Raw genomic sequence first — 24,264 nt, 5'->3', positions numbered from 1 at the left:
CCACCTCTGCTCTAGCCACCATCCTAGTCTCTGCTTTGCCCCCTCTGTCTACACCTTCCACCCTGATGCCCTCAGCACATCTCTGAGACGCAAAGTATGGGGAGTCCTTGTCTGGACCCTCTTGTTCACGCACTTCACCGCCAGCGCAGGCCCACAATGTTTCATCGATTAGATACAACTCATGAAAACAACAGGTCCAGAGCCAGTGAACCGGCTGGGCTCCACCTCCCCTGCTGACACTGGGCACTCGGGTTCCAAGCCCCCAGTGAGATCCGTCGTCACTGGTGCAAACGTGCGGAAAGTTCTAGAACCACGCTGCCCAGATTTAAGTCCTTTTAAGGGGTGGGGGTTGTCTCTCCGGGGCTCGGGATCCTCAGCTGTAACACTGGGGGGGGCACTATGGCTTGGAAGGAGGACTGGGGACCCGCGCTTAAGCTCTGCTTATCAGGAATCGGCACTTCCATCCAGGGTGCCCCCACCTTCCAAGCCGAGGCCAAGGTCTATGGAAACCCGCGCATCCCAGATCGCGCACCTACTACGCGCCGGCTCGCGCCCCGCCCCGGCCCCGCCCCCGACCCCGCCCAGGCGCCCCCCCGCCGGCCCCGGCGCTTCAGCCAATGAGCGCGTGGCCCCGCATCCGGGGATCCCGGCGCGGCCGCCGCCTCCCGCGCACACACGGCCATGGCGGAGGTGAGTGAGCGGGCCGGGGGAGCCGGCCCCCGCCCCTGCCCGCGCCCCCGCTTCCTGGCCGGGCCGCGTGGGGGCCCCGGGCGCCAAGGCCCCGGGCCGCGGCGCGGAGCCGGGACACAATACGGCTCCCGTCGGAGCCCGAGGGGCGCGGGGCTCCATCGGCAGTCGCCCCCGGCCCGGGTCCCCCCCTCCCGGGTGCCACATCGCGGGCGGCAGTGCGCATGTGCGGCGCGGGGGTCCGGGGCGCGGGGTGGAGCGGGGGTGGCGGGGAGGGGGCGCGCGCCCACAGTTTCCCGCCCCCCGCCCCCCGCCCCCGGCGCCCGCCCCGCGTCTGCCAACTTCGCGGAGCGCGCTTTCCCACCGGACCCTGCCTCACCGGACCTCCGCCCGCTGACCCCACCAGCGGCGCTGAAGCCCCTCCCCGCGGCGCTCTCCCTGCAGAGTCGTGCCCCATCCGGCCCTCAGCCCCCTGACCCTACCCACCCCCGATCCCGCGGCTCTCCCCGTGCAGAGTCGTGCCCCCTCCGGCCCCCAGCCCCCTGACCCTACCCAGCCCCCACCCACCGGCGCTGACCTCGCGGAATCTTGCTCCCTCTAACCCTACCCACTCCCCACCACCCCCCGGCGCTGGTCCCGCGGAGTCGCGCTCCCGCCGGATCCCGGGACCCCGCGCAGGACTCGAGCTCCTACCTGGGGCTAGCCCGGCCCGGAGGGCTGCTTTTTCCCGCGGCTTGAAGTTGCTTCGCGGAGCCTCCTCTCTCTGTCCGCAAAGCGGGCCCAAGACCCCGAATCCTTGGGGCCGGACCGATGTTGGAGTTCAGAGTGTTTCGGATTTGAGGATCTGTGGGGTTCCGGGCTATGATGCTTGAGCAAACTCAGCTGGGATCGTCGAGATCCAGACACCCGGTAGCTTCGTGGCAGGTCGAACCAGGGATCAAAAACTTTCACTTTGAGGGCTTTTTGGAATGTTGGATAAAGCAGTGCGAACCTGCTCTCACCTTTTAGGGCTCTAGAGAGGATGAAATGAATAACGCATCTGCTAGGGACTCAGCAGACTTGACTCTTAGCGCAGACGGTCAGTGTGGGGACTCTAGGCAGGTCCCTGGACTCAGCAAGTGATTCTCACGCAGTGGGTGAGGCTGCCCAGGCCCAGAGAGGAGCAGACACTCGCCCGGGTCCTGGGATGCTCGGCCTGATCCGGGAGCCACGTTGGGCTGTATGTCTTGGCGCTGAGTGGATGGGTGTTGTGGAGGGTGGAACTGGCCATTCTCTCCCACCATTGACTTTCGCAGGGGCAGCAAGAGGCCCTGCGTTTGTGCCAAAGAGGGTGTGGGCATACCAGTGTAAGGCCAGACCTCCCCAGCCCATTCCTGTCTTATATGCGGGTGGCTGGACCCAAAGGGCCCTTCCAGAGTAGTTCTCTTTCCTTAGAGGGCATTTGGGGAAACAAGCCTCCTGGGCAGTGGCTGTACTTATGGGATGGAGGTAGAAGTCAGGTCTCCTGACAGCCCAGCAGGGGCGTGGCTGTCCATGTGTGGGTCTGCCTCAGGGGCCAGCAGTCTTGGCCAGGCAGATAGCCCTGTGTGACAGGTGGGTGGGACAGACTCCCCAGCCAACCTGCCCTGAGTGGTGCGTGGTTTGGCTGTTGACTCTGCCCTGTCAGGGCTGCCAGGTGTCCAGTTTGGGGTGAATTGAAACTGGTTTCTTAAAAAGAAAGCCAGTGGGAGGCCCTGAGGGCCTGGCAATGAGGGACAGCGGGTATGCAAATGCCAGTGGTGGTGGGCACGGCTGGCCTTTGCCCGGGAGGCTGCCCCTGTCTCTGGAGCCTTTCACTCTGCGCTGCCTTGGGCCAGTCTCTGAGTTGAGGACCCACAAGATCTTGGCTCCGTGCTTGCACAGAGAGGCTGAGCCTTGTGCAGTTCCTGTCTTGATCCAATACGAATGGTAATTTCTGACCAAGCAGTGAGTGCTGATTTTTCTCATCACCAAGGTAGCCATCAGCACCCTGAGAGAAGGTGGGGTGCTTCTTATTTTTTGCTTGCGGATCCCAACTTAATCTTTAAAAAGCTGAGTCTGCTGTCCGTATCTTGTGCTTAAAACATGGCTTTTTGTTGTCCTTAGGGTAAAGTGTGTCTTTTCCCTGTGATCCTCAGCCAGTGGCCTTGTTCTCCGAGGACCCCCTGCACCTTCTCCACCCCGGGTTCCTGTCTCCCTGTGGCATCTGCACCCGTGGGGGCATGGCTGTGCAGTGGTGTCTGCTGCCCTGCAGGCCTCTGTGGAGTCAAACACGCAGGCCTCCTTCACCCCTGCTGCGGGGCCTCCACCCTGTTTTCCCCCCTCAGTACCCTGCACCTCTGCTGTTGGCTAGTGTCCCCAACTAGGCGGGTGACTTGCCGAGACTGGCAGGCAGAACCTGTTTGCTGATTGCTGTGCCCCTGGGGCCTCCTACGGCCCCAGCCCAGAGCAGGTGCTGCATGGGCTGTCAGTCAGCAGTGAGGTGCTGGGCGGCCCAGTGGGACCACACACCTGCTGGGGGCCGGGGGTTCTGGCTAACTGCTGCTGTGTGATGAGCCACCTCTCCAGTCAGTTTCTCAAAGCAGCCAGTGCTGCTTAACTACCTGTCCCAGCTTGGAGGTCTGGCTGGTCCCGCCCATGGCTGTGGCTGGTTGGTGGCTGGGCTGAGCTGCCCATGTGTGGCTGCAACGCTAGCGTGGCCTGCCCTTGTGGCTTGTGCTTCCTCACAGCATGGCGGCTGGTGGAAATTACACTGTTTTTCACAGCCTAGACTTGGGGGTCATGTGGATCCCTCCCACAAGAGTCCCAGGCCCGGCCATTGCACAGGGAGGGGGTGGAGGACTCCCCTCTGGAAGGAAGGCATGTGGGTGTCCCATGCTTGGAGGAAGAGCCTGTGGGTGGGGTGCCTGGTTCGCCAAGTGGAGGATGACCCCGATGTTTCTGTGGGTGAGCTGGACCCAGACACTGCTCTGACCCTTCCAGCTATGCCTCTGTCCTGTCTGAGCCTCCACCGAAGGCAGGGCAGAGCCCCTCCTCCCTCCTGACTGAGCCCCCCGCCCCCCCAATCTGGGCCCCAGGGCAAGGCAGCTCCCCACCCTGGGCTTGTTCTTTATCCCCACAGTGCTGTCTTTCCTTCTTTCTAACCCTGATTCTCCCCCCTTTTTTCTCCTTTATAAACATTTTTAACTCGGAATGCCCTTAGCCAGCTCCTCATCTGTTTCCTTTTCCCACCTTTGCAAAACAGGGGCCATGGGCTCCAGAGTGCTCTGAATGGGGTGGGGGGAGGGTAAGGTGGACAGGATGCTGGGAACCCACTGCTGCACATGGGCCTGGCTTGAAAGTCGGTGTTGGGGCAACTGTGATGCTCTCAGAGCTGCCTGAGGTGAGCCTGGGGATCTAGGCCTGGGGGGAGGCTGAGCAGACCCAGCCTTCCCCCTGTCCTCTGGCCCCTGCTCCCCCTGCTGCTGTCTGGGCTCCCCTGCCAGCGCCCCAGGGCAGACCCCAAGGTGGAGGGGGCACGGGGCCAAGCCCTTCTCCGACTGTCTGCTGCTGTCCTCATGCTCAGGCCTTGCCCAGAAGGAACATCTCTGGGCTGGCACCTGCAGGTGGCCTGTGACCTGTGGCCTGCAGGCTACTGGCCCCTTCCTGGAGCGGGGCAAGGGTGTCACTCTGGTGCTGTGTCCAGGCTGCTCCCTCGCTCCCTGTGTTGTTACCTCCTGCCCCAGGTTGGGGGGCTAACCTTCTTAAAGCGGCCTGTGTGGGAGGACTCCCTCTTAGAACTCGGGGTGCTCCTGGCAGAGCACTTGGGGTGCCCCTGGGCACCTCCTCCCTCTTAGAACTTGAGGTACTCCCACCGAACACTTGGGGTGCCTGGTATACTTCCTCATAGAACTTGGTATGCTCCTGAGAGAGCGCTTGGGGTATTCCCCCGTATACTTCCTCTTAGAACTTGGGGTGTTCCCGGCCAAAGCTCTTGGGGGCTCCCCTATACTTCCTCCCAAAGAACTGGGCCGGTCTCCTGACAAGCTTCAGACTTCTCCTCACCTTGGTGTTTCCAGGGCTCCGGCTTGCTCTGCCTCCTGGCTCTCTGTGGCTTTACTGACCATTTGTGTACTTTTGTTCATGCTCCCAAGAAGAGTGACAGTTCTGTTAAGCGTTTCTGAGTTCCAGAGCTGGAGTTTGCGCTTGTAGTTGTACCATTTACATGCTGTGTAAGCTTTACTGAGTGACTTGACCTTTCAGAGATTTCAGTCCCATATTTCTCTAATGAAGAAAATGATTACGCAACCTCTTGACTCAGGAAATCAGCATGGAAATTCTTACTAAACTTTTTTCTAAAATTTAAAGTTTAGTTTATTAACTATTTTAATCTTTTTTTTTTTGTAAACAGCTTTACCGAGGTATATGTAGTTCATTTACTTTACAGTTCACTCATTTTAATGTGTCCAATTCAGTGGTTCTTCATATAGTCAATTGTGCAGGCATCACAAAAATTTTAGAATCTAAAAATTTTAGAACATTTTTACCAGCCCAGAAGAAACCGTGTACTCCTTAGTCATCTTTCTTCTCCCCGCCAGCCCCAGACAACCAGGAACCCACTCCCTGTGTCTGTGGATCGTCCTATTCTGGACGTTTCCCATCAATGGAATCACACCCTGTGTGTCCTTCTGTGTCTGCTTCCCTCACTGACCATCATGTTCTCAGGGTCCATCCATGTAGTAAGAGTGTCAGGGCTTCTCTACTTTTCAGGGCTGAGTGATATTCCACCTGATGTCTCTCTGGGTTCTTTCCTCCTTTGGCTATTGTGAGTCAGACTGCTGAGAACACTTGTGAACAGGTCTTAGAGTGGATGAACATTTCCGCTTCTCGTGGGTGTTGTCAGGGAGGAGAGGCTTGACTTTTCCCTCTGCCCCCCTGGGTCCCGGCTGCGGCCCCGTGGTTCAGGCTGACAGGGGCAGGTTCACAAGAGAGAAACAGCAGCTTGTTAGGCAGGTGGTGTGTGTCACGCGGGAGAACCCTGTGAGGAGTCCCCTGGAGGGTGTGAACAGCAGGGTGGTCAGTGCAGAGGGAAGGCCTTGACCTTCAGAGGCGGTGCCTCCTGGGTAGAGGGCTGAAGGGCTGGTCATTAGGCTGTGTGTGCTCCGGCCCTGCACACAGGTGGTCGGTCTGCTCTCCCGCTGGCTTCCACGCTTGACACTGCGCCAGGGCAGTGTGTCGGGGTTCCCCCAACCCCCGGTGTGCTCCTTGCGCTGTCCACTGCAGGTCCCCTCCCAGGGGCCACGTCCCCACACTTGGTGTCATGTGTTCTCCTGATCTCAGTGTGCTCACTTGTCCTCCTGACATCGAGCCTTGTTTCCATGTACCGATTGGCTGTGTGTGTAGCTCTTTGGAGGCTTTGCCTGTTTAAAAATCCGATTTCCTTTTTCTTGATGACCTGTAAGAATTCTTTACATATTCTAGATACAAGTCCAGTTTTAGAGCTGCGTGATTTGCACATATCTTTTACTGATCTGTGGGTCACCTTTGCACTTTGATGATGCTGCTGTTTGAAGCACAAAGAGTTTTAATTTTGATGAAATACAATTTATCTGTTTTTTCTTTTGTTGTTGTTGTTTTTTATGTCTTACCTAAGAAACCGTTGTCTGGTGAGAAAGACTCATTGCCTTGGTTTCTTCTAAGAGTTTGATAGTGTTAGCTCTTATGTTTAAGGTCTTTGATCCATTTTGAGTGAATTTTTGTGTGGTGTGGGAGAGGACTTGAACTTTATTATTCTGTGTGTGGATAGCCAGGTATCCCAGCACAATTTGTTGAAAAGACTGTTTATTACATGTTGAATTTTTCTGTCACCCTTTAAAAAATTTGCTTGCCTGTAAATATGTGGTTTACTTCTGAATCCTCAGTTAATTTGGTCTGAATATCTCACCTTATGTCAACACCACACTGTTTACATTACTGTAGCTTTGCAGTACTTTTGAGGTCAGGAAACATTCTTTCCCCTCAAGATTGTTCTGGCTGTTCAGGGTCCCTGAGTTTTCTTGTGATTTTTGGGACAGTTTCTGCGTGGAGGCCAGTTGGGGTTCTCATAGGCCTGTCATTGAACCTCTAGATGAGTTGAGGAACGTCAACATCTTGGCAGTTGTAAGTCTTGAGCTAGGAATATAGTGTTTTTCCATTTTATGTAGATATTTAGTTTCTTTCAACATTCTTTGCACTTTTCAGAGTATTAGTTTTGAACTTCTTTTGCTCCTTTTATCTCTAAGTATTTTATTCTTTCTGGTGCTGTTGTAAATGGAATTGTCTTCGTTGTTTTCTTTTTAGATTGTTTGTTGCTACTGCATGTGAGTAAAGTTTCTGTGGCTTATCTTATGTCCTGCAGCCTTGCTGAACTCCTGTACTGGTTCCAGTCTCTTCAGTGGATTCTTCAGTATCTTCTGCGTCCCAGGTCATGATGTGTTTTTCCAACTTGGATTCCTTTCATTTCACTTTCCTGCCTTCTGGAACCTCCAGGACGGCATTGTGTAGGCAGTGCCCTGGTCTCGGGGAGGTGGCAGTGGCTGGGGTTGGGTGGAAGTTCCCTCGCAAACCTCGTGTATTCAGCGTTTCCATCATGAAAGGGTGCTGGACTTCAGGTGCTGTGTCTGTGCGTCTGCTGAGACGATGCCGTGGGTGTGTGTCTTGTCTGTGCTGTGGGCAGTTGTTGCGTTGGGTGTCACCTGTGTGTTGCGTCCGTGTGCTGAGCCACTCCTTGTCACTGTGTAGTGTTCTCTGCATGTTGCTGAATTCAATTTGCTTGTGTTTTGTTGGGGGAATACTGTGGTTCTGTTTATAAAAGTTATTGGTCTAGTTTTCTTGTTCTTAATAAGCTTTTGAATGTCGTGATAATGGTAGCTGTTGTACAGTTTTTTTTTTTTTTTAATGTAGTTCTAAAAATTTGAGGTATAATTTATGTCCTTCATAATATCCCCATCTAAAGTATTGAATTCGGTGGTTTTTAGTATGTTAACAAAGTTTTGAAACCTTCACCCTTACCACCCCAATAGAAGCCCACCCCCATCAACAGATACTCCTTCCCCAGCCCCTGACCACCAGGAACCCACTCTGTGTCTGTGGATCAGACTGTTCTGGACGTTTGTCGTTAGTGGAATCACATCCTGTGTGTCCTTCTGTGTCTGCTTCTCTCCCTGAGCATCTTGTTCTCAGGATCTGTCCACGTGGTAGCGAGTGTCAGGGTTTCTCTCCTTTTCATGGCCGAGGAATATTTCATCATAGGATGGACCATGTCTTCTTTATTCATTCACCTGTTGTTGGGCATTAGGGTGTTTACACCTTTGGGCTGTTGTGAGTCACACTTCTGTGAGCACATGTATATACCTTCTAGTATGGACATATGTTTTTGGTTTTTTGGGGTGTGTACCTAGCAGTAGAGTTAATTGCTGGGTCATTTGGTAACTGTTTATGTTTGGAGGAATTTCCCGATTTCTCCGTGGTGGCTCTTTGCGTTTTGAACATGACGTTTCGAAGGCTGGGCCCTTTTTGTGGCTGTGGTGTCAGCACCTGGCTGCAGGTGTTGGCTGGGCTGTGTGTGGGCCTGGCTCACCTGACACTGTGTCCTGGCCATGATCAGCCGCTGGTGGCTGGCTGATCCAGGCTCCTCATGGTGCCCACAGGTGCTATTCCCACCTGGAGGAGGGTCTGAACTTGGTGGTGGCAGCCCTGTGCCCTCTGAGGATCTCTGCCTGGGCACTTGGACTCCAACCGTGACTGAAAGTCTGGCCCACTGTGCCCCCACTGCCAGCCAGTGGAGGTTGCTCCTGTGGCCCTGATATACCCTGGGGGTCAGCTCTGACCATGGCCAGGCCATCTGGCTACCTGCGGGCCTTAACCCTGCTCCTCTCCTCCACAGGCCTCCTCACTGGAGAGGCAGAGCCCTGGTGCGGCCTCCTGCCTGCCTCACAGTCTGTGCCCTGGAGAGCCCAACTTGCAGACCACAGCAGGTACCTAACCCCCCACCCCTCCCTGGATCGCCAGGGCCTCAATGGGGGCAAGGGCAAGCCAACTGGTGGTCAGGACCTCCCTCTTGGCCAGGTCCCCCCTCCAGCTGGGGGCGGGGGCTGCAGGAGGGAGGGTGCTGGGTAGGCACCGTCTGGGGGCCCTGTGCCTCCCCAAACTGGCCACCGGCCCCTCCTGTCCGGCTTCCGGAGGCTCCAGCCCCTCCTGTTACTCTTGGGACCCACATGGAGACCTTCACTATTTATTTCCTGCTGGGGTGGAGTGAGACCTGGCTGTGTCCTTTCTTGTTTCTTTACAAGTCACTGTACTGAGGCGCAGCATGGAGATACAGCAGTGAGCACATCCTGGGTCTTTGGGGAAGGCTCCAGATCTGGTCAAGTCCCCCAGCTACTGGGCTGGGACCAGAGGAGGGTGGGGCATTTGTTGGGCGGCTGTGTGGACATACACGTACGTGCATACACCCACACAGCCCCAGGGCCCGTGGGCTTCTCTACCCCATGGTCTCAGTCGTAGCACGAGGTTTGGGACAGGCGCAGAGCTCACCGGGTTGCTGTCCCCCACAGTGGTGTCCATGGGCTCTGCGGACCATCAGTTCCACTTGGCGGAGATCCTGTCGCAGAACTACGGTGTCCGGGAGGAGCACGAGGGTGCAGCGCCGGGCCCAGAGAAGCCGGAGGAGGAGCTGGAGAAGGACTTCGTCTCCCAGGTACCCAGCAATGCAGTCAGGGCATCAGTGACCTTGCAGCTGCTCCATGTGTCTGCTCGGTCTCCGAGCCCACCTGGCTCTGTCAGCAGAGGCCTGGCCACACCAGCCGGTCCTGCCTTCTTGGGGTGCTGGGCTCCAGACCAGCCAGCCTGGAGAGTGAGCCCACTGTTCTCCAGCTTTTTGACTCCAGACCCCCCCTTTTGTGTTCTTAACAATTATCGATGATCTCAAGGAGCTTTGTTTATGTAGGTGATGCAGCAAACCCATTGTAAGTAGAAAGAACACATTTTTGAGAAAATATAACTGTTTTCCAAACCAAAAAAAATAAGGGAAAAGAGTGAAATAGTTTTACATTTCTGTAAATCTCTGTGAAATGCTGTCTTTAGGCAGAGGTCAGTCTGTTGCGGTCTGTCTCTTAGGTTAGAGAGTGAGTCTTGCCTCTTACAGATCCGTTCATGGAAAAGGCAGGAGTATTTACCAGTCTGTTGACATAGTTGTGGATGCTTTCTGATGCTGCAGCAGAGTGCGGCAGGTGGCAGCCTCATGGGCTGGACCCTGTGGCCATATCCGATGAACTCTGTCCTTGTGTTAGGGTCCACTGGTCTTGACCTTGGAGTAGTCCTGACCCTGGGGTGGCCCTGACCCTGGCAGCCCTGACCCCAGAGTGGTCCTGACTCATGTGTGATCTTGTCACCTTCTGTGTGGATGAGATGCTGGCTGGGTGCTGGTTCCATGATGTGTAAGTCCTGTGTGTGTGCACAGAGTCCGCCATGTAAAATCTAGAGAGCACACGTGTGTCAGCCCCACAGAATGGGATGCTTTAAACAGCAGGTTTATTTTTGTGCTGTTTGGGGCCTGGAAGCCCCAGACAAAGGCTGGCCTGGCATGTCTGCAGGGCGCTGCTCAGCTGCAGATGCGGCTTCTTGTGCGGCGTCTCCAGGGTGAGAGCAAGCTCTCTTGGTCTCTTGTGAGAACACTGGCCTCCTGGGTCAGGGCCCTGTCCTGTAGCCTTAATTAATTAATTAATTTTTGGCTGTGTTGGGTCTTTGTTGCTGTGCACGGGCTTTCTCTAGTTGCAGCAAGCGGGTGCTACTCTCTAGTTGAGGTGTGTGTACTTCTCCAGTCATAATGGGGCTTCATCATGTCAGCTTGGAGGTGGGGCACACAGACCTCAGTTTGTTAAAGGTCAACACTGACCTCACCAGATGTATTTCAAGTACTGGGACCAAAGAGTAGTCACTGGACATTTATTTAGCTTGGTGCCGTGTACCACTTAGTACTGCTGCTACTGCTGCTAAGTCACTTCAGTCGTGTCCAACTCTGTGCGACCCCATAGATGGCAGCCCACCAGGCTCCCCCGTCCCTGGGATTCTCCAGGCAAGAACACTGGAGTGGGTTGCCATGTCCTTCTCCAATGCATGACAGTGAAAAGTGAAAGTGAAGTCCCTCAGTTGTGTCTGACCCTCAGCGGCCCCATGGACTGCAGCCTTCCAGGCTCCTCCTTCCATGGGATTTTCCAGGCAAGAGTACTGGAGTGGGGTGCCATTGCCTTCTCCGCCACTTAGTACTAACTTGGTCTTAAAACCAAAACATGTCTTCGGTTCAAAAAGGAGAGAACAGTTTTAAAGAGTTCAACTTGAATTCAAAACCTCTCAAAAGTAACCGAAAAAAAAAGTCAGCTATTCTTTAGCTGAATACCTTATCTAATTTCCTCAGGGGAGCTCCCTGGTGGTCGGGTCATCAGGACTCTATGTTCTCACTGGAGGGCTGGGCAGTCAGGACTCCGTGTTCTCACTGAAACACAGGGTTCAGTCCTTGATTGGGGAAGTGAGATTTGCAAGGCACATGGTGCAGCCAAAAACATCTTTTTCTTCAGATACAATTTTCATTCACTGATTAAGGAAAAGAAAGAACGTATAATAATATTCAAAGCAAAAGCTGAAACGCCTGCATTTTATATTCTCTTTCTAGCCTTACAGTGGGCATTGGGGTTTATTATTTTCATGCTGTCCGATCCAAGTTTTCCAAAATTGGGATATTCTGCTTGAAAGCGTTTATGCTGAGGTTTACTCTGGCGACAAGCAGTCAGTGGTTTCTCTTGAAGGAGCTGCTCCCTTGGTCCAAGACTGAGATGCCCTCTGGGGGGCTGAAAGGAGTTGGTAGACGAGGGCTGGACTTGGGGTCTGTTTGGAGTGAACCACTGGGACTGGTCATGGGGCTGATGGGCTCAAGGGCAGGGGGGGCAGAGCCCCCAGCACAGTGCCCCTGACATTGCCCTGCCCCCACAGAGCAGCGACATGCCCCTTGACGAGCTATTGGCCTTGTACGGCTATGAGACCTCGGACCCCATCTCGGAACGGGAGAGCGAGGGCAGCGATACCGCAGCCCACCTGCCCGACATGACCCTAGACAAGGTGAGAGGAGGCTTCCAGGCTGGGCAGGAGGGCCCTGGACAGGTAGGGGTGTGGTCAGGAAGTGCGGGCCACCCACCCAGGGTCTGTGTGGCCAAGGGAAGGGTCCTGGGAGGGAGAGACACCGGGTCCCGAGCAGGTCTTGGTGGGGTCAGAGGGGAGGGGTTCTGACTGTCCTAGTTCTCAGGCAGAGGCACATCCCCTCCCCGGCTGGCAGCCCCGGGGATTGGGGAGAGCCGTCCCAGGTGCTCCTACAGGGTGGCTCATCCACACTGGCACCACCATGCTATTATCATTAGTGTTATTTGAGATTGTAAAAAAAAAGTACAAAAATGTTCTTTACTTTCTTGTTAAAAGGACCAAATAGCGAAGGATTTGCTTTCAGGGGAAGAAGAGGAAGAAACACAGTCCTCGGCCGATGATCTCACCCCATCTGTGACCTCTCACGAGGCCTCCGACCTTTTCCCTAGTCAGAGTGGATGTAGGTGACCCCCGCTTCTGCCCCTGAGCTGCTGGGGGCTCAGACCTCGGGGCCCCTGGGGTGCCTGCTCTTCCTGGAGCCACTCTGGGCACCATCCCTGTGCGGAGGCTGGTGACCTGGGTTTATGCGAGGGGGAAGCATGTTGGTTCTTGTGGCTGAATGTCTGTTAAGTCCAGGGGATCTCGGGCCCTGACCCGGCCGATGGTGCGCTGTAGCAGGAGGTGTCGAGTTCCCGGCTCCCAGTGGGCTTAGGACCGCAGCAGAGCCCCTAGTGGACCCTGCTTCTGTGCCCTCTCGCCTCATCCCCTGGCTGGGGCCTGGGACCACCGCCTCTCAGTAGGGGCACGCCTGGGGGTCAGGTGGCTGGAGAACGGGGTGGGGGCCTGGGGTCTGCCAGGGTCTGTTGGCAGAGGGCACGTGCCTCACTGCTCCTCTTTTTCTGAAGCCTGCTTCCTGGCTGATGCAGACAAGGAGCCTGGCTCATCCAGCTCATCAGATGCTGAGGAGGACCCGCTTCCTGCCAACAAGTGTAAGAAGGTGAGCAGCTCTGACGCTGGAGTGGACTCGAGCCTGAGTTCTGTGGCCCTGGTCCTGTCCGGGGGCTCCCCCACTCCCTCCACCCCACCAGAGGACTGGCTATGCCGGACACACTGTTGCTCACATACCTGCACACTCCTAGGCTTAGCCTCAGAGCAGACAGGCAGATTCAGCCAGTACTGGCTCTGGGCAGTGGCCTGCAGCCCCCATCAGCACCGCTGTCCACCCTGACCCTCCTGGGTCTTTGCCTTTGCAGGAAATCATGGTTGGGCCTCAGTTCCAAGCTGACCTCAGCAACCTGCACTCGAACCGGCATGGTGAGAAGAGTAAGTGGGCTTCGGAGCTGGGGGGCAGGGAGCAGGTGAAACGTCATCCAGTCCTTCAGGAAAGACTTTGGTGTCCAGCCAGAATTGGTTCCCAGGTCCTCTGAGCAAGCCTGAGAGTCCCGGCCCAGCTCAGGTGCCCACCTAGGACAGCTGACCTTCAGGGTGCTCTGGGAGGTAGCTGCCCCTCCCTGCTGGCTGGCTGTGGGCCCTGAAGTTACCCCGAGTCCTTGCCCAGGGCTGCTGCACTTGTTCTCTTGGGTGTGTGGGCTCTCCCCACGTTGCCCACAGGTCAGTCCCTCATCTCATCCGGGGCTCTTCCCGCACGCCTGCCAGAGACCTGTGTTTTTCTGCTCTGCCCTGTTCCTGAGGGCACTTGCCATCTGACTTGATGTCTGTCTGTCTGTTGATCCCACTGGAATGTGGAGCTGGGCCTCCATTCTTTGAGGTAGAAATCATCGCTTCTGTGTACAGGTGCTGAGGTCGGGACGTGAAGGCAGGTACCTGTTGACTAGGATCTGTTTTTCTTTGCCCCAGGGCTCCCGCATGCCCTGGGCCGGCACTCTGAGCTCAGAGGCTTTTTTGAGACAATTCGGCAGCTGGGATTGGGGGATGGGATAGACGAGGGAGTTGGGGGACCCTTGGTAAAGAGGGGAATGCCTTCCAGGGCCCGAATTTGGATGTGGGCTGGTGGGATGTGCTTGTTCCTCATAGGCAGTTTGGGTGAAGGATGGGAGACAGGAGGCTGTGGCTGAGCCGGGTCCCAGGATGTGCTGGCACACGGCCTCTCCCCAGAGGAGGCCGAGAGCTGAGCCTGTGCTGTCCTACAGGTCTGCCCTTGATCCCTGGGCCGGGAGCTGGCCTCTCCCTGCAGGGAGCCCTCCACACTGTGTGCACTGTGGGCGCTGTGGCATCAGGTCCCCTGTGTGCACGCCTATGTTGACTCCTCCTCTAGCCAGTCGGTGTTCTGGTGGTTTGTGGTGTGGCCGTCTTGGTGGACACTCACGCTCATTTCTGGGGCATCATCCGTGGGCACCATGGGCCCTGCCAGTTGTGTAGGAGTTCCAGTTGCTCTGTGCCCTCCTCAGCCCTGGGTGGTCTGTCTTGGTGGGTATGGAGTGGGCCCTGCTGTGGCTTTAAGTGCTTTTTCCTCCCACTCGGTGTCTCCTGCAGGTTCCTGCCCAGGCCTTTCCCCTTTGAATGGAGTGCCTTCCTCTCCTGCTTTGCAGTGTCCTGGGTGTGTCCGTGGCTGGCTGTGTGCACTGCAGGCGTGTTCTCCCATCAGTGGGGTCTGATTTCAGTGAAGTCTAGCTTGTCTTTATTTTAGCCACAATTCGCTTGTGTGCTAAGAAGTCTCCAGACCCTCTTCTATGTTGGCGTCTGTGATCTAATTTAATTTTAACGTGTTGTGGGTTGGAGGTATGGGTCAGGGTTGACTGCCCCCCCACCCATCCCGCGGCAAGTCCTGCACATGGACATGTCCATCGTTCCCCCACTGAATTACAGGGGTGCCTCTATCAGAGATCAGTGTCGGCAAGGTCCCTCTGCTTTGGGGGTTTCTCTTGTTTTCTTTTTTCTGACCCAGGATTCTGACCACTCTGTTTTAATTGTTGCAGCTCTGAAGTAAGTCTGAGATGCCCTGAAACCTCCAACATTGTAACTTTTGTCTGACCACTCTGTCTTAATTGTTGCAGTTCTGAAGTAAGTCTGAGATGCCCTGAAACCTCCAGCTTTGTAACTTGTTTGTGCATGCACAGAAGTTTTCAGATTAGCTTGTCCTTTGGTCTAGAAGTGCCTGCTGGGATTGATTAGGGTTGCATTGGCTCTTAAGGTTAATTTGGGGAAGAGCAACATGTTAATGATACTGACACTTCAAGTTTGTGAGTGTGGCTGACCTCTCTGTTTAGGTGTTCTTTAATTTCATCAGTTTCAGAGTTTTAAGGGTAGCAGTCTTGTGATTCTTGCTGGCAGAAATGCAGTTTGGATTCTTTTAGTTTAAACTTGTACACAGCGACTTAGCTAAATTCGCTTACTAATTTTAATGGCTTGTAGATTCTTTTGCATTTTTAAATGTAACCAGTCATATCATTTGTGTATGAAAACCTTTTTTCTTTGTGATCTTTGTATGTTTTATTTCTTTTTCTTGCCTCATTTCACTGACTCCAGAACATAAGAAAAAAGAAGTGGTGACTGAGGACATCTGTGTCTTGTTCCCAGATTTGGGGAGATGTTCAGTCATTCCCCACTTGGTGTAACCATAGAATTACATTTATTAGATGAGAAGGGTTCTTTCTGATTTTAGTAGCAGGCAATTTTTGCTGTGAATTGTCAGATACTTTTTCTGCCTCTACATCTGTGGTCATTTTTTTGTTGTTCTGTCGATGTAGTGAATTGGTAGATTTTGGGACATTAAACCAGCCTTGGATTCTGGAGTAAACTGTACCAAGTCACGAAATACTGTCTTTTATGATAATGATACATGTGTGTACAGTCGATCCTTTTTATTTGTAGATTCTGTATTTGTGCATTTACCCCATGGCTAAAGTTAACGTGTGGGCCCAGAATGAACACCTGTAGTGCTTTCAGGGTCATTTTTGGGTACGCACGTGTGCAGAGGGTAGAAACATCGAGTTGTCCAGGACACATGTTCCCGGGAAGGTTGACCCAGGGAAGCTTCCTTCTCTGTTCAGCTCTCAGCTGTCATCACAAGCCTCACTCGCGTCCACTGAACCCTGTGGTTTTCGCATTTTGCTGTTTAAAGCGGCCCCAGGTGTGGTGCTGGCTGCTCTTGGGGATCTTGAGCACATGAGGGCTGAGGCGTGCCTGTCAGAGAAAACGCATGTGAGGTGAGCTTTGTCCAGGTATGAGTTCTTGCTGTGAACTCGGTGTTAGTGAGCCCACAACATGTATGAAATGAGGTGTCTTTAAACAGAAGCTCATGTGAACAGTTTGAGCTGTGTGCATGAGCTGAGCCCGTGCTTTGATCAGAGGCATGTGAGACCCTGACAACTGCGGGACCCTGACCTGTCCTCCCTGGAGCCTTGGTCTGTGCTCCCCACACTGTGCTGGCCACCGCCGAGCACTGCTGCCCCCAAGACGGGCTGGTGCATGTTGTCAGCCCCTTCCTTATACAGGGTTTTGCACGCATGTCCGTGGAGACACTGGCTTGTCATTTCTGTTCATTTTGTCCTCTTGGGGCTCTGGTTTCAGGGTTACCCGTCTTTGGGAAATGTTTGGGAAGTGCCTTTTTCTAGTGCCTGGAGGAATCTGTAAGACGGTTACTGCTGCTGCTTTAGATGTTGGAAGGGTTCTGTGGTGATGCTCTGTGGGCTTGGGGTTCAGTTTAGATTTTTTTGTGTGTGGAAGAGTCTGAATGATTAATTCAGTTTATATAAGTTGTATAAGTTGTGTCAACTTATATAAGTTGTATAAGTTGTATCAACTTATATAAGTTGATAAGTTATATTTCTGAGAAGTTTACCAGTTTCATCTAAATTGTTCACTTTTCAGCAGAAAGTTCATAATATTCTCTTATTCTTTTCTTAATGTGTATAGGACCTGTAGTAATGTCTCTTTTTTGGGGTTCTGATAGTGGTAATTTGCATTTTTTGTTTTGTATTCTCTCTTGATCAGAGTTTTTGGAGTTTATATTAATTTTATTGCCCTTCACAAGGGACAGCTAATTTTTGGTTTGTTGCTGTCTCTCTGTCATCTGATTTCTGTGTAGCTGACTTTTATTTCCATCTTTACCTCCTTCCTTCTCTTTAGCTTCATCCTGTTGTTCTCTAGTTTCCCTTGTGGTACCTTCTCTGACTCTGGTTGTTTAGAAGCATGAGCACTGTAGATTCTCTGGTTCCCCTCCTGTTGCTCATGTTGAGCTGGAGTTCTCTGAGGCCCAAGGCTGTGCTCTGTTTTCTGTCCTCTGGGGTCAGGGGGCTGGGCTCTGTGGCCGGTGTTGTGAATGTTCCTTTGATGTCTGTCTGTCTGGTATTCGCACAGTACATTCCTTTCTGCCTTCTTATGCACAAAGTGTAGTTTTGTAAATGGAGTATATTGGGATCTGATTTTTGTCTGTTCACATGTTGAGTCCAGTCCTTATGTCCTCCAACCCCTGCAAGTAGGGGGTCATGTCTGCCATCGTGCTGTGTGTTTTCTGCCTCTTCCATCTATTCTTTGTTCCTTTATTTTGTCCTGTGTTTGATTCATCAGGTAATTTATTCTGTTGTTTTGTCCTCTTTGGACTCTGGTCTTAATGTCTGTGTCACTTTCACAGTGGTTACCCTGGTTCGCTCTGCATGGATGTGCCCCTTTTCCCCTTTACTTCAGGGGCTTCAGACAAAGTGACTCGTCCCACCTCTTCCCCAGCCTCGCTCGCACCAGCAGTTCGCAGCTGCGAGCATCTCTGCCCACGGCACCCACATGCTGCGATCCATCTCTCCAGCCTCCGTGGCCGGGAGGTGGAGAACTTTCTCTTCAGTGCTCCTTGTGCCGTTTTGCTGTGGATGAATTTTGAAAAATATTAATTTCACTTTCATTTTTGAAGACTATTTTCATGGGTGCAGAAGTCTAGGTTTTCAGGCTTTATCCTTTCAACACTTGACCAGCTTTACTCCACTGTCTTTTTGTGTCTGTTTCCATTGAGATTGTTTACTTCCCTTCTGCCTTCTCCTGTTTCTTGGGGTTCAGACTGTGGCGTGCCCTGAGCTCCTGGCTCTGTGGGTCAGAGTTGCCGTGGGCTTCCTGCCCTCCTCTCTCCACAGCTGGCCCAGGGCCTTGTCCTTGTGATTTGTGGCTCATTTACCTGCATCTCAGGTGCTTGTCCATCTCACTCACTTCTCGAACTGTGTTCTCCTAAAGCTTCAGTTTGATACATTTGAACAAAATTCTTTGTGATGTCACTGATCATGTCATCTGCTGCTGTTGAAGCTCCCTGGTGATTCATAACTCACACACTGTGTTTTCCAGTCCTCGGATGCTTGTGTGATTCTTTTGAATGGCTTTCAGTTCTCTGCTGAAATTTTGCAGTTTTCTATTTGTTTTGTTCTTTTCTGCTGTCATCTTACCTCATGGATCATGGTTATTTTGAAATCCTGCATGTCAGCTCTGATGTCTCACTGTCCGTGGACTTATGTGTGGTTGCATGGTTCCTCTCACCCTGCTGTGACAGGTCAACACACAGCCTAGGTGGCAGGTGTCACTTTTTCTCTGGAGCGGCCTGCTCTCCCCTCTGGCTGACCCCCCTGGTCCAGCCTGGGACTTGGGTTGACTTTGGAGGTGGAGAGAAGTGGCTGCAGGTCCCTGGGCATCAACCGTGGAGTTGCTGGTCCCCCACAGGAGAGAGTCCAGCCTGGAGTGGGTTCCATCTTCAGCCCCTGTGCTGGGTGTTGGGCTTGTGTGTGTGGTTTAGTTTTTGGTCCCAGGGGCTCTTCCCTGGATAACTGAGAGGTCCTGGCACTGGAGTCTCCCTCTGCCTCTTCTCTGCTATGTGCTTTGCCCAGCTAGGGGCTGCCCACTGGATGCAGACTGCAGCCTGAGGGGAAGTCTGGCTTGGTGTGTGGTGCTGACTTGAGGGCTTTGGCGGCTGGGTGGCTCTGGCTTGAGCAAGGCTTTCACCCAGGTCTCACCGAACTTGCGTCTGGGCTCCACGTGTTCCTCCCTTGGTCCTGCCTTTCCCCTCCCTGAGCTCGCTCTGCACCTGCCTTCTCAGGGCTGGGGTCAGAAGTCCCCCTTCCAGCCCCGGTTAGTTGCTACCTCCTCTGGGAAGCTGGCCTTGATTTCTGGCCACTCGGTCCCCTCTGGCCTCTCCCTGTTCCCACCTTGGTGCCCAGAGCTGGTCCTGAGGGGCACAGAGGTGGAGGCCCTGCCCAGGCCACCAGTCAGGCCCTTGTCCTCTGGAGGGGCAAAGTTGGCCTCCCCTGCTCAGCTTCCTGGGAAGTGGTCAGAGGAGGTGACTTGCGTGCCCACACGTGACCTTGCCCCTTCTGCACAGTCTACGAGAACGAAGACCAGCTGCTCTGGGACCCCAACATCCTTCCCGAGAGGGAAGTGGAGGAGTTCCTGTACCGGGCAGTGAAGCGGAGGTGGCACGAGATGGCCGGGTCTCAGCTTCCGGAGGGAGAGGCCGTGAAGGACAGTGAGCAGGTGGGCTGCCTGTGGGGCAGAGGGACTGCCAGGCCAGAGGGGCGGGAGCCAACATGGTCCTGTGCTTGGGACGAATTCATTTGGAAACTGCTAGTGACGGGAAATGGTAGAGTGGACGCCCCCACCCCATCCATCTTCCCGTCCTTGTGGCAGTGTGGACCACCCCGTTGCCCCCTGAGGTGAGCGGGCAGAGGTCTCAGTGGCTGCCACCCTCCATCTCCCAGGCCCTGTACGAGCTGGTGAAGTGCAATTTCAATGCGGAGGAGGCCCTGCGGAGGCTGCGGTTCAACGTGAAGGTGATCCGAGGTGAGCGCTGGTCTGCCTGGGGGCCCCCTAACCCCTGCTCCGCTGCTGACTGCCCCACACCCCTGCAGACGGGTTGTGCGCCTGGAGTGAGGAGGAGCGCCGCAACTTCGAGCATGGCTTCCGCGTGCATGGCAAGAACTTCCACCTGATCCAGGCCAACAAGGTGAGTCCTGCCTGCTGCCCACGGCTCCCAGCCAGGGAGCTCCACCCGCAGCAGGAGGTCAAGACGAACCCCCCCCCCCAAGCTCCTGGCAGCTCTAGCTTCCTCCCGCCTGCTCCCCCGGAAAGGCTCCAGTCTGGGGATGGATCCGTGCTCACTGCCGATTCCCCAACTCCAACCCTACCTGCACTCCCCCTCAACTCCCTTGTCTGGGGACTAAGGGTTTCCACTTTCACTCTACCCAAGGACAAGGTTCTTCTGCCGTGACACCCACGGGGTGTGGCCAGAGTGGCTGTCAGGTCCCAGGTCCACGTGCCCTTCCCCACACCTGTGTCATCCTCCTCCCCAAGCCCATATCCCTCTCATCCAGACCTGGGCCACTGCTGGTCTCCCTGTGTCCTGCACAGATGCTGCCCACCTGTGGCTCCCTGGCCTATGGCACAACCCCAGGCTTCCCCACACACAGCCCCAGACATCTGCCTGGCTGGGTGCCTGTGGCTTGTCTAGGGGCCTCACTCTCCCCCTTGTTCTCACGTGACTCCTCCTCCAGCCCATCATCCCTGACAGTTACCTTGCTCCCCTAGGGCTGGCAGGCCTGGTCCTCCCCGCCCTATGGGATGCTCACAGCTGGGGATTCAGTGTCTCCCCTACAGGGTTGGAGTAGGTGTGGGGCCCATGTGGGGCTGTTGTGGACAGGGATGGGCCCGAAACCAGGCCCAGCATGCCCAGGCCCACTGGTCTTCCCATGGGGGCTGCTTCTGCTCCTGAAGCTCCCAGTGTGGGCCCACTCCTACCCCACCTCCCCCAAACCCGCCCTCCCCCCCAGCCCCCAGCCCTCTCCCTGAGCACTTGGCTTAGGGTTCATGGTCTTCCTCCCACACGAGTCTCTAGTCAGCCATGATGGTGGCCTCCAGGAAGCCAGTCAGTCTTGCTTCTGGGGGTCGGGGGTGTTCTGTATGTCTCATCCCAGGCCCTCCTGGGCATGGGTGTCAGGTCCCGTGTTCTGGGCACAGCAGTGGGTTCTCCCATCAGCAGCTGGGCCACCATCTGCGGCATCTGCTCTGGGGTCTGCTCCTCCCTGCTGTCTGGGCAGTGGGGGAGGTAGGGCTGGGCTGAGTTGACTGGCACTCCCTGCAGGTGCGCACGCGGTCAGTGGGTGAGTGCGTGGAGTACTATTACCTGTGGAAGAAGTCCGAGCGCTACGACTACTTCTCTCAGCAGACACGGCTAGGCCGCCGGAAGTACGGCCCGTCAGGAAACACGTGTGTGCCAGGTGCCCACGGGTGCTGGGAGGGCACTGGGCCTGAGGCAGCCCCAGCCCTCACCCCTTCTCCCCGCAGGGATGCCGACCAGGACCTGGAGGGCAGTGACCCTGACGGCCCTGGCCGCCCCCGCTCATCGCCACCCCTGCCCTTGCCTGCCGCTGCCCATGGCCCAGGCCCTGAGCATGACCGCTTGGCCCAGATGCACACGGGTGAGTAGGGGGCAGGCCCTGTCCTCAGGGCCCCTCCTCCCTGATCTCCAACCTGGGCCAGTGGACACTGAAGAGCAGGGGTCTGGGGCCCCTGTCCTTCCACTCATATGGTCTCATAGGGCATCTCACACACGAGGCGCCCTTGGAGTCTGAGTCCACATGTAGGGGGAGCCCCATGTGGTCTGTGGCCCTGGGTGGGAGCCCAGGGGGCTGTTGTGCCCCCTCTGGCATCCAGGCCCAGGGCTGTGTGGGAGCAGGATGAGGCCCAGGTGGTTAGTGCAGTTGTGAAGGGACCACAGGGGATAAGGACCCTGGTCTCTGGGTCTGCAGGGCTTCCGTCGTCCTGGCTCCAGAGTGTGGTCGGGTCCCTGGTGTGCCCGGTGAGGCGCCTGCGTTCCCCTCACCTTCTCTGAACCTGCTGTGTCCTAGCCCACCCTGAGGAACAGGGTCATGTCCTTCCCACAAGTCAGGCCCCTCGTGTCCTCGTGTGTCTTACACGTTTGTGTGAGCGTTCTGTGAGGAGGGTCCTTGGCTTTGCTGGGCCCAGCAGGCTGGAGCCCACACAGGTTACCGCCTGAGGTGATCACGACCTCTGGGCCTGCGGACTATGGCTGCGTTGCCCTTGACTTGACGAGGCTGGGTGTGGGCACCGTGGGGGCCTGGCCATAGCTGCGTTCTCCCCCCTCAGAGCCCCTGAGCATGGGCAGCAGCATGTCCCGGAGTCTTGGCGAGCCTGGGGAGGCCCTTGACGTACCCCCATCCTCGGAGCCAGGGCCTCGTTCGTTCCCGCCACTGGATGAGCCCTCAGCGCTGCCGTCGTCTCGGCGGCCCCCAGCCCTCGCTGAGCCGGCCTTCTTCCCGCCTGCCACGGCTGCTCCAGAGCCCGGTGCCAGCCCAAGGCTGGCTGTGGACTTGACCCTGCCTGAGGAGCTGCCGCTCGTCTCCAGCCACGAGGACACAGATGGAGAGCCTGAGGAGACCGTGGGCCCTCCGCAAGTGGCCTTGTCGGTGGCCGAGTTTGGACTCATCGGCATCGGGGACGTGAACCCCTTCCTGGCCTCCCACCCTGCATGCCCGGCCTCTGGGCTGCACTCGGAGCCCCTGTCACAGTGAGTGTGGCCCCCCAGACCCCCCATCTGCTGTGCCCCCACCTCAAGCCATGCTGAGGCCAGCGGGAGGGGCTGCCCCAGGGCCCGAGGGAGGCGTGGCCCCCGAGCAGGCTGTTGGTTTCTTTAGCTTTATTCTCTACTTTAAATTTGGCTTATTTATCTTTCTGACTAGGTAATACATTCGTACGGTTCAAAATCCAAAAAGGTACACACGGGGCCAGTGCCAGGCTGCTCCTGGCCCTGCGAGCCGCCAGCCCTCCCCGGGTGCCAGGCCTTGCTGCCTTGGGAGGGGCTGTCGGCAGTGGGGGTGGGTCTCCGGGAGGTAGGGTGGGCCCAGTGCTTGGGGGCTGCACTGATGTCTCCCATCTCTCCCGCTCTCCCCTGCAGCTGTAATGTGATGACCTGTTGATCCCTGGCCACAGGCGGGCGTGTAGCTGGACTGGACTTGGGGCCACTGCGAAGCCTGCCTGTCAGTCTTCCTGACCCCTCCTTTTTTTGTGGGCCTTGGGTGACGTCTTTTCTGCTCAGAACTCTTCGAGGACCAGGGTGAGCGGGGCCCTCCCATGCCACACACCACGTGACCCAGGCTCCACGCCCACCCTGGGATCCATCAGCCGGCCGGGCCTGGAGGGCCGGCCTGTCCAGCAGCAGAGGCCCTGCCAGGGACAGGGGAGACAGGCCGGATGCCGCACCACCAGCAGCCTCCGCCGGGCACCCTCAGCACTCTGCTCACTCGTCTCTTGCGCCCGGCTGGACTATGGGCCGCCCTGGCCCAGGCTTGGGGCAGCTGCTACTCGGTGCCAAACCCCGTGGGGCGCAGAGCCATATACCTCGACGCTGGCCCTGCCCTGCTGTCCGCCCGCTCTCCACTTCAGGAAAAGCTGCACTTTACGCACCCCACCCCCACCCCCTGGGTCCTTGGCTGCCTCGGGTGTGGGTCTGAGGACACGGGACTCACACCCCTCGGCACTGAGGCCCTTTCCGAGCTGCACCGGGGGCCCGGCTCCAGCCTATTTCCCTGACTAAGGAGGTTGTGTTTTTGTTGAGGTCCCAGCGGGACTGCTGGGGTCCTGGACCTTCTTCTCTCTAGCCGCCTTGTTTTATTTATGTTTCTGTTTACAAATGGGAGTGGGGTCCTCCAGGGGCAGGGCAGCGCTCCCACCCCGTGTCACCAGGGGGGCTTTGGCTCGAGCCATCCACAGGGCTGGACTCGACCTTCCCTTGCCCCACCAAGGACCACACTGTGAAGTGACACTGCCTTGACCCCCTTGCTGTTTTATTTATTAAACTTGGTTTGAAGCCCTGTGGGTGCCTTGTGGTGGATCAGGCAGGTGGGTGGCAGGAGGTGCCAGTCATTTGGTGGACCCCATGCTGGTCTGGCTTCAGGGACCTGGAGGCCTGGGGGTTGTGGGGAGCAAGCTCTGTGTCTCGATGATGGTGCAAGGGAGGCTGTCAGGTAAGTGGAGGCAATTCTGAGCTGGCACCTGATGGGGATGGACCTGCCTGTGGGAGCGGGTGAGAGGTGGGGGTGCCAGGCAGCAGACGGGCTGGGAGACTGCAGATGGATGGGCTGGACAGGGAGACTGCACCGGTTTCTCTTGGCTTTTGATGGCTGAGAGTCCTCACCCTGCCTTTGTTTCTCAAGCACTTATTTTTTTTTAACTTGGTATAAGAGTTGGAAATGACTTCGTGCCGGAACAATGGTAACATTTCAGGTTGGCTTTTTCTTCTCATGGCATCCTTGATGTCCCATTTATTCCTGGCTCGTCTTGTTATGAGAAGTTTGTCATTCTCACTTGTGTTTCCCAAACACGACATCTTTTTCTTTCCAACTGTGATTTTCTCTTTACGTTTGGATGTGGTGTGCCTGGTGTCTATCCTCTGTGGAGCTCCTAGGACCT

General features: G+C 55.7%; 1 protein-coding gene across 2 annotated transcripts; it reads left to right on the top strand.

Moving 5' to 3' along the window:
* The first annotated feature begins 640 nt into the window (after nucleotides 1-640).
* On the top strand, nucleotides 641-23,668 carry MIER2 (MIER family member 2). Of its 2 annotated transcripts, XM_015472192.3 has the most exons (15): nucleotides 641-690; nucleotides 8,609-8,699; nucleotides 9,279-9,421; nucleotides 11,710-11,835; nucleotides 12,190-12,313; nucleotides 12,759-12,850; nucleotides 13,107-13,176; nucleotides 19,163-19,314; nucleotides 19,539-19,620; nucleotides 19,689-19,783; nucleotides 20,918-21,042; nucleotides 21,121-21,254; nucleotides 21,943-22,363; nucleotides 22,536-22,568; nucleotides 22,751-23,668. In XM_015472192.3, exons 1-14 carry the CDS (start codon nucleotides 682-684, stop codon nucleotides 22,537-22,539), a joined length of 1,668 nt encoding a protein of 555 aa, XP_015327678.1. In that variant the 5' UTR covers nucleotides 641-681; the 3' UTR covers nucleotides 22,540-22,568; nucleotides 22,751-23,668.
* Nucleotides 23,669-24,264: the final 596 nt, after the last annotated feature.

This window comes from Bos taurus, chromosome 7 (assembly GCF_002263795.3).
Source record: "Bos taurus isolate L1 Dominette 01449 registration number 42190680 breed Hereford chromosome 7, ARS-UCD2.0, whole genome shotgun sequence".
Classification (NCBI taxonomy): domain Eukaryota; kingdom Metazoa; phylum Chordata; class Mammalia; order Artiodactyla; family Bovidae; genus Bos; species Bos taurus.
The sequence above is the reverse complement of the archived record's forward strand: the minus strand, read 5'-3'. Positions and strand labels throughout refer to the sequence as shown.